Genomic DNA, 9,001 nt, shown 5'->3' with positions numbered 1-9,001 from the left:
TAGTCACCTCCATCAATACCTACGGTTTAAAAAGCTATAGCTGTTGCTGTTTTATTGAGTGAATGCTGACTGGCATTTTACATAAAAAAGAAACATTTGAAAAGAAAAAGGCCTTGGTTATTAAAAACATGGAAGTAGAAATAAAGGCAGCAGAAAGGGAAGAATGAAGCAATCACCAAGTGGAGAAAGGCAAGGATCAGACAGGAGGGTGGTGAATCCACATAGAGGAGCCTGCCTGACTCCAACAAACAAGCTAGCAAAGCAGGAGTGGGGTTCTGTTAGCCAGTGTGGCTCTGTGACCACACACCTGTCACAAGCTCTTTATAGCAGGAGGGGCTTATTTCGGCCCTTGGTTCATGGGCTAACATCCATCATGGTAGCAGAGGCAGAGGGACTGGAGCAATTCATGACCGGTGTGGTTCTCACCCAGGGAGCAAGGCCAAACTATAGCCCTCAAGGGCTACTGTTACTTCCCAGCCATGCCACCCAAGGCTAAAGAGCCAAACACACGGGCAGCAGGGGACATTTCAGATCAAATTATAACAGAGGTGAAATGCAAAACTCAACACTTCAGGACAGGTCTGTTGCTGAAGTGTTCACCCTGTAACCAGGACCTGGATTTAAAGCCCAGGATCCACATTAAAATGCCAGGTAAATTCTAACATTCCATTCCATTAGTTACTAGGATGTAAATCACTTATTCTCATACAAACATTGCAGTGCAGGGAACACTTCATCCTGCCTGGCACTTGGAAGAAAACTAAGAACCCCACAGATGAACTTTATTTGAATGTTTGCATCAAATGGCAAATGCTTGCTGGGGTAAAATTTATTAAATATTAAAACCCAAGTTCCAAGTTCAGTTAGCTGACATGTCTCCATCAATAGCAGACTGTTTACACTCATTGCTGTTTTCACCTCAAATCCAAGGGCATTTTTCTGGAAACCTCTTACATTGCTTTTACTGCCAACAAAAGAGCTAATTTTGAGTGTGTTTGTCTCATCAGTGGCAAATGCTTACCACCCACACCTCTTGTTTACATTGTGGCTGTTTCAAAAGGAGTTAAAATGAGCTCAATATTTACAGTAACTTTATTTTATTTTTTTACTAAGGAATTTTTTATTACATCTCCCCAAATAAGCTAAAAAGAAACACTTGTAAAAATACTGAAAACACATTTTAAGACCCCAGACTGATATGGTACATTTTATATGATTTACAGCTAAGAATAAGATGTCCAGTTCTATGAGGGGCTTTCTGGATGATTTTGATAGGAATTTACAGAAGGACTGTACATTTCAGGCTATGGATGTGGCTCAACAGTACAGTGCACACTTAGCACATACAAAGCTTTGGACTCAAGCCCCAGCATCTAAGGGAAGGAAGATTTACATTCAGTTTTAGTTAACTGCATGTTTGCTGACAGGCACTAATGATGAGAGTCTAGAAGGCAGACATTTATATGGCGGAACTGCCAGGACTTTCCCTACAACAGATTCAATCATTTTACCCAGATTTTTCTCCCTAATATTTTAAATGGTAATACAAATACACATATGGTAAAAGATGCACATAGACCAGAACGACTAAAATAGCAAGAACTTCCTTCGGCAGCACATACACAGCTAAAATAACAATATCCCCTCCTAACAGCAGGTCTCATGTGCCCGAAACCCTTAAACAGTCATATATGGTTGAGCAGTTCACAAGTCAAAGCTGACCTGTGGTCTGCAAACACTCATGTCCATGGACGTTGTGCAGATGATCTTTTTTTTTTTTTTTTTCTGTCACAGAGAAAAGCCACAAAGTCTTCTCTTTTAGAAAGTTTAAAGGTGATGTGTACATGAGTTCAAAATCGGCTGAGTCCAGGCAGCTCCTCAGATGCCACTGGTGTCACTGTGGCTCCAGAAGGTCCCAGGTATAGGCTCTGAAATTTAGGAATCACATTTACTCACAAGGCTTTTTTCTTTTTCTCCCAGAGACAAAGTTTCTCTGTGTAACAGTCCTGGCTGTCCTGCATTTCCGCTTGTAGACCAGGCTGCCGCAAACTACTCACAGAGATCCTTCTGCCTCTGTCTCCTAAGTGCTAGGATTAAAGGTGTGTGCCACCATACCTGGCTAACAAGGCGTTGTTTTAAAAAAAGATTTCCTTTAAAGTTGAAGCCAGGCATAGTGGCGCACGCCTTTAATTCCAGTACTTGGGAGGCAAAGACCCTGTCTCAGAAAAAAACAACAATAAAAACCAAAGACAAAAACAAAACAAAAAACAAAACAAAACCAAAAAACCCAAAAAAGACAAAACAAAACAGGATCCAGTCTTTGTAAATGGCAATTTGCACTGAAGGATACAGAGCACCGCTCATCTCTCCCCTTCTTTTTGAAGAAGGCTCTCACTATGCAGTGCCAGCTGCATCCTGCCTGGCACGTGAGATGCTCACACTGGTCTCGAGATCCTTATCCTCTTGCTTTGGCTTCCCAAGTGCTGGGGTTACAAGCAGGAACCACTATACCTGAATTTTATTTTAACATTGTACAAAAAGACACCAACCATGTCGCATGCCTTCCAAGCAGTTGAGAAAGGCCAGACCTTTATTAGGGAACAAATAGGTGAGATGGCAAGGGACGAAGGATGCATGACACTCTCCCCTTCAGACCAATCTCCACTCCCTGCAACAAGCAGCACTCACTCTCCGAGCAGGAGAGACTTACGGACCTACAGCACACTGCCAGCTCAGCCGAGTCCTCCCTCAATGCCTCGGATCCTCCTGGTCAGCTGCACGTCCTTGGGGAAGAGAGTGACTCGGCCAGCATGTAAGGTGAGAAGATAGGCGTCCTCAAAGAGGTGAACTAGAAATGCTTCTGCTGCCTGGGGCACAAAGAGAAGACTGACATGGATAAGGGCCTGGGCTGGTTTTTCTTGGAGACAAACTGACTTAAAGGACTGAAGTAAAGAATGGCGTGAATCCAGTGGCCACCCACCAGACCCTCCAAACTGTCAGGTATTACACATTAGCTGCTTTCAGGAGGCCAGGAACAGTCTGTGGTACCCACCCCTTGTGCCATCCTGTGGAATTCTGGGACGCTCTTTCCCCTACTCCTTACCTCTTGAAGGGCCAACAAGGCCTGGGCTTGCCAATACAGGTCCACACCTCGAGTGAATTTCCCACATATTTCTCTTACCTATGGAAGAACGGGTGGGGATGAGCTGAGAGTAGCAGAAGAGTGATCCGATTATCTCTAAGCTTCCTTACTTCCACCATTATGTGTTGCCCTTGAACTAAAGGCTTGGCTTAGAGTAGGTGCCGACTCCTTTAACTGGAATAGCTTATGGGCAGAGAGGAGAAAAGACTGGCAGGAAGGGAAACTGGATGAGAGGGTTCTACCACAGATAGAGGTAATGAGGAGAAATCAGCACCAGAAAAACAGAATGTGCAGTGCCCCAAAGGGTTAGAGGTGACCTTCAGCCACAACAGTAAGAAGCAGAAGTCTCCCATATAAGTGGGAGACTTAAAGTAAACATGGCCCAAGGCAGAGTGACAGTCCCCAGAACTCACAACTCGGCTGAAAGGCTGCTTCCTTAGCAGGAGGTCTGAACTCTTCTGCAGTTTCTTTATCTCCTTAAGCCACAGAAATTTCCGTCTCCTGCCTGAGGAGAGTTAGGTCATAAGGGAAGTGCAGTGGAAACAAGTGGTACCTTGCAGCACAGCTGAAGACAAACCTTCATATCAAAGGACTATATCCCACGGAGTGGGGATTCTGTTCTTCCCTGCAGGTGGAGTCAGCACAGATGCTCAAGACAGGCTTGATAAGCAAGTGCAGTCTGAGCCTTTCTCAAATCCCAGTCCCTTCCCAAAAGATCCTTCCTGTTGGGCTCCACAGTACTCCACGCATCTCACATCTTTCCTGTTCCCACCTAGATTTTAGGTTCTTTTCTTTCTTTGTAACAGCTGGAAGGCATTAGATACTACCTAGTACGGATCCTTTGTCTTGCTTACCCTGGGGCCCAGGGAAGTAAAGATAGCTGGCCAGTGCTCATTAGAGGCCAAGTTGGGAACTTAGAAGAGGCATAATTCAGTGCAAGTGCTAGGAAGGAATGTGGGCTGTGAAGCCGAGCCTTTGGTAAAAATTCAAATTCTCACTAGAAAATAAAAATATGGAACTAAAACCAAATTCTGCTCTATAGAGATGCAGCTTTGCAGTAAAGGGCTTGATTAGCATGCACGAAGTCATGGGTTCAATCCCACAAAAAAAAAAAAAAAAAAAAAATTACTAACTCTCATGTTGAAGAAGAAACTTAACTGATATTAGACCACTTTAGATGAATAATATAAAAATCTACTTTTAAAAACCTAAAAGATAAGCTGAGTGGTGGTGGTGCACACCTTTAATTCACGCACTCGAGAGGCAGAGGCAGGTGGATCTCTGTGAGTCAGAGGCCAGCCTGGTCTACAGAGAGAGTTCCTGGACAGCCAGGGCTACACAGAGAAACCCTGTATTAAAAAACCAAAAACACAAAACAAAAAACTGAAAGCACCAGCAGCAAATTAATAGCCTGAAATATATCTAGTAGAAAACCAGAATGACAAATGAGTTAAGGCCTAGAGATGGTTTAGTGGTCAGAGCGTGTACCACCCTTAAGGAGGAACCAAGTTTGGCTCCTAGCACCCACGTCAGGTGGCTCACAATGCCTATACTTTAGGTCTAGGGGCACTAATGATTGGTGTCCTTGGGCACCTGTACTGTTGTGCATATACAAATGATTAGAAATAAAAATTGGGGCTAGAGAGATGGCTTATTGGTTAAGAGTATGTGTTGTTCTTGCAGAGGACCAGGGTTTGGTGCCTGCGCACGCACATACACACACAAATCCAGGCAAAACACTCACACATATAAATAATAATGTGGTGGTCTGAAAAAAAAAAATGGCCCCCATAAGCACAAAAGGAGTGGCTTTGTTGGAGGAGGTATCACTAGGAGGTGGGCTTTGCGGTCTGGGAAGATCTAGCCTGTCCCGTCTGTCACCAGCACTTCTTGCTGCCTTCAGATCCAGACAGAACCCTCAGCTTCTTCCCAGCACCATGTCTGTCTGATGCTTCCTGCCCAGATGATAATGGACAAAACCTCTCAACTGTGAGCCAGTCCCAGTTAAATGTTTTCCTTTGGAGTTGCCAGGGTGATGGTGTCTCTTCACAGCAATAAAACCCAATTAAGACAAATAAAAACCACAAAAATCCTTGTGGGTGTTTTGCCTGCATGTATGTGTGTGCCCCGTGTGCATGCCCGGTGCCCGCAGACATCAGAAGGTGTCGGATTCCCCACACTGTAGTTACAATTACAGGTGGTTGTTAGCTGCTATGTGGGTACTGGGAAGAGTAGTCAGTGCTTTTTAACTACTAAGCCATCACTCTAGGCCTCCCAAATAAAAGTAAATCTTTAAAAAATAGATAATTGAGTTAAATTAAACTGAAATGTTAGTTATTAAGATAAACAAGGCGCACAAATGGACTTTGGGAGCCTGTTCCCTATGGAGGGACACTCTCTCAGCCTAAATACACTGGGGAGGGCCTAGGTCCTGCCACAAATGATGTGACAGACTTTGATGATGCCCCCATGGGAGGCCTCACCCTCCCTGGGGAGTGGGGGTTGATGGGAGTCGTGGGAGGATGGAAGGGAGACGGAACTGGGATTGGTATGTAAAATAAGATTGTTTTTTATAAATAAAAATTTATAAAAAGATAAACAAGGCATAGTAAATGTAATAAATTAGTGAAAATAAAATAAGTAAATAGTATAATTGCTCAATAACTATAAACAATGACTGATAAAAATGCGTAAGACTGATTAGTTGAACAGCTTGGCTAAGGCAATTAACAAAACAAAACAAAACAAAACCATACATGGGTACAGGCTGGAGATGCAGCTTAGAGCACTCCATTATATCCCGGGTACTGCAAAATAGGACCAATGAAAAAGACAGCATTTTAAAGGACAAAATTAGCTTCAAAGTCCACCCAAGAAAGAAGACTCTATCCCAAGCAGTGAGGAACACTGCAGGGCCATGGAAGATGGGAGACAGGCAGATGACCTATGCCAGGTGGGTGGCAGTGCAGAATTAATCCTAGGTGAGGTTAGGATTATGTTCCAAAAACACAGCAGTGTCCAGGGTAATGGTGACACAGAAGGCAAAGAGAGAGGAAGGACCCTGTTCTGCTTTGGTTTCTGTTGTTGTGATAAACATCATAACCAGACAACTGGGGGAGGGGAGGGTTTACTTGGTTTACATTATAGTCCATCCTCAAGAGAGGCCTGGGTAGGAGCTCAAAGCAGGCAGGCTCCTGGAGGCAGGAACCACGAAGCTGTGATGCTTGCTGACCTGCTTTCCTAGCCCAAATCCTCTGCCCAGGGGTGAGGTGGTACTCTCCACCGAGGACTGGGCCCTCCTATTACCCAGCAGTTAAGAAAACGCTTCACAGACATGGACACAGGCCACACCGATAGAAGTAGTCCTCCAGCTGTTTAATACAAGACTAGAAACCTTGGGGGGGCTGGAGAGATGGCTCAGCGGGTAAGAGCACCTGCTCTTCCAGAGGACCCAGGTTCAATTCCCAGCTCCCACATGGCAGCTCACAACTGTAACTCCAGTTCCATACATGCAGGCAAAACAACAATGCACATAAAATAAACATAAACATAAACAACAACAATGAGTGTAAGTTGAGTAGTGGCTGTTGAGGGGGGCTCCTATTGTGTGTGTCAGGGGAGGGGAGGGAAGAACAGCCAGTGATTTGAACTAGGCTGGGGAGACCAAAGTATGCAAGGAAACTAATAAAAAGTTGGATTTGGAAAGCTGGCTCAACAGTAAACAGCGCCAGGAGGCCTGAGTTCTGTTCCCAGCACCCTTACCCTTATGCCTGTGGTTTCCGGGGTTCGGAGCCCTCTTCTGGCCATCGCCAGCACCCTCGGAGGTTCGGTTCGGGCAGGCCCGCTTACCTAGATGGGAGCTCCGTCGCGAGGGTTCAGAGGAGCGCCTCGTCGGGGTCGTCGGCTTGCGGCGCGGGCCCATGGCTGGCCTCGAGGGAACAAGCTCCGCCGCCTCCGCTAAGCCTCCGGGCCTGCGGCAGAAGCCGGACGAGAGAGCGCAGTGACCGAGCTTGTTAGAGCCACGGGGAATCCGCCGCCATCAGTTCATACATCACTTGCCCCGCCCACTGCATTTTTTAAAACCCCAACTCCGTGACTCTCAGTGGCTGGCTCTGGAACACCACCGTGGAGCGACAGCCGGAAGAACCAGTGAGGATGAAGGTCTGGCCTCAGAGTCAGCCAATTGGCACTTGGAGAAGCGAAGGAAGGCGGGGCTCCCTCACACGGCGTGTTGATCTTTGACTGGTGCCCTCTGGGCAAAGGGGCAACTCAGTTCTGATGGTGGTAAGTTTGTAGAATTCATTCCCTCAAACGTTTTACGCTTTCATATCAACATTGGTGCGGCTTTGAGAATGGAGAAACAGACCGCCCAAGAATGTGACAACTCCACACAGCTCCCGGGCCAGAGCAACCAGCAAATAGGATTCGGAGGCCAGGTTAACTCCGTGAACTTTTCTAGGGTCGTGGGGACAGCCAGGACGAAGGGATCTGAGGACACAGTCCAGGCAGAGCAGGCGCCAGCACTATTCTTGGACTATGCTATTGAACACCGTGACGAAATTGTTCGGGGCGGGGGCAACTTTTTCCTTCTGTGAGTAATATAAATTCCGGTCATATCTCCATCATTAGAATAAAGAGGATTTCAATTTCATCATTTTGCTCTGTTGAGTTTTCTAAATGCTCTACCATGAACGTGTACTCCAATCAAGAATCTCCTTATATAATCAGTGGTTTCACAGAACCCTTCTGCAACACTGGGGGTGGGGTGGGGTAAAATGGCTCAGCTGCTATGGAAATGTGCCATGGTTGGAATCTGAAATGTCCTACAAAAGCTTGGTCCCCAGTGCAGCAGTGTTCAGGGCTGGGGCCTTTGGGAGATGATGGGGCCACAGGTGCTCTGACTTCATCTGTGGATTTTAATTCCAGCACTTGGGAGGTAGAGGCAAGAGGTTTGCTCCAAGTTCGGGAGAGCCTAGCCTAGTGAGTTCTAGACTTGTCATCTTATGTAGTAAAATTTGTCTCAAACAAACAAAAAGCCAACCAACCAAACAAACAAAGGCTGATGACACAGCTCAATGTTAAAGCACTTGCCTCATATACAAGGTTCTGTGTTCAACCACTAGTATGCTACCTACAAACACAAAATTTAAACATGTTATATATCCAAAAGAAATAGAAGCACGAATATATGTATGTGTATATATATATGTGTGTGTGTATATTTATATATGTGTGTATATATAGATGTATGTGTGTAATATATATATATATATATATATATATATATATATATATTCACAGTGGTTTTACTCACAATGACCAAAAGCGGAAAGTACCTGAGTGTCTATCAACAAATGAATAGAGAAAATGCATACACAATGGTGTGCTATTCACCTTTAAAAAGGGAAGAATTTCTGACATAAGCTACATGGATGAACCTTGAAATCACTATGCTAAGTGACATAAGCTAGTTACAGAAATGATTCCACTGACATGAAGTAGATAAGAGAGTAGTCGAATTCATTAAGAGAGAAAAATAGAATGCTGGTTGCTAGGAGCTGGGAGGATGGATAATGGAGTCATTGTGGAATGGGAACAGAGTTTCCAATTGGGAAGTGAAAGCCATTCTACAGGTTGTGGTTGTATAACATGTATGTTCTTAATTCCATCAAAATTTTATATTTACTAAAAGTAGAGAGAAAGAAAAGGAGGGTTCTAAGTTCTTTAAGGCATAGTCAAATCACAGAAAGATGACCCAACCCCCAATTATCCACATCAATATGGACTGAAGAAATTGCATCCTCAGCAACTTAGACAGAGTAGTCACTTATGAACTCTGCTTTAGACAGATAGCCCTTT

At 44.8% G+C, this 9,001-nt stretch overlaps 1 protein-coding gene across 2 annotated transcripts; it reads right to left on the bottom strand.

Annotated features, from left to right (window-relative positions):
- Positions 1 to 1,178: 1,178 nt before the first annotated feature.
- On the bottom strand, positions 1,179 to 7,121 carry Cenpa (centromere protein A). 2 transcript variants are annotated; one of them, XM_051181755.1, is made up of 5 exons: positions 6,992 to 7,121; positions 3,556 to 3,647; positions 3,104 to 3,181; positions 2,715 to 2,867; positions 1,179 to 1,928 (listed from the first exon to the last, which is right to left on the bottom strand). In XM_051181755.1, exons 1-4 carry the CDS (start codon positions 7,062 to 7,064, stop codon positions 2,733 to 2,735), a joined length of 378 nt encoding a protein of 125 aa, XP_051037712.1. In that variant the 5' UTR covers positions 7,065 to 7,121; the 3' UTR covers positions 1,179 to 1,928; positions 2,715 to 2,732. The 2 variants fall into 2 exon arrangements, with proteins under 2 accessions (XP_051037712.1, XP_051037711.1); XM_051181754.1 differs by lacking the exon at positions 1,179 to 1,928 and having other exon boundaries at positions 2,556 to 2,867.
- Between the last annotated feature and the right edge of the window lie 1,880 nt (positions 7,122 to 9,001).

This window comes from Phodopus roborovskii, unplaced genomic scaffold (genome assembly GCF_943737965.1).
Source record: "Phodopus roborovskii unplaced genomic scaffold, PHOROB, whole genome shotgun sequence".
Classification (NCBI taxonomy): Eukaryota; Metazoa; Chordata; class Mammalia; order Rodentia; family Cricetidae; genus Phodopus; species Phodopus roborovskii.
The sequence above is the reverse complement of the archived record's forward strand: the minus strand, read 5'-3'. Positions and strand labels throughout refer to the sequence as shown.

Coding starts and splice junctions, on each gene's coding strand:
- Cenpa (XM_051181755.1), bottom strand. CDS start 7,064: ATGGGCCCGCGCCGCAAGCCGACGACCCCGACGAGGCGCTCCTCTGAA. Junction 3,182..3,555: donor AGCAGCCTTTCAGCCGAGTT/GTGAGTTCTGGG, acceptor GTTCTTCCATAG/GTAAGAGAAATATGTGGGAA. Junction 2,868..3,103: donor CCTTGTTGGCCCTTCAAGAG/GTAAGGAGTAGG, acceptor TTTGTGCCCCAG/GCAGCAGAAGCATTTCTAGT.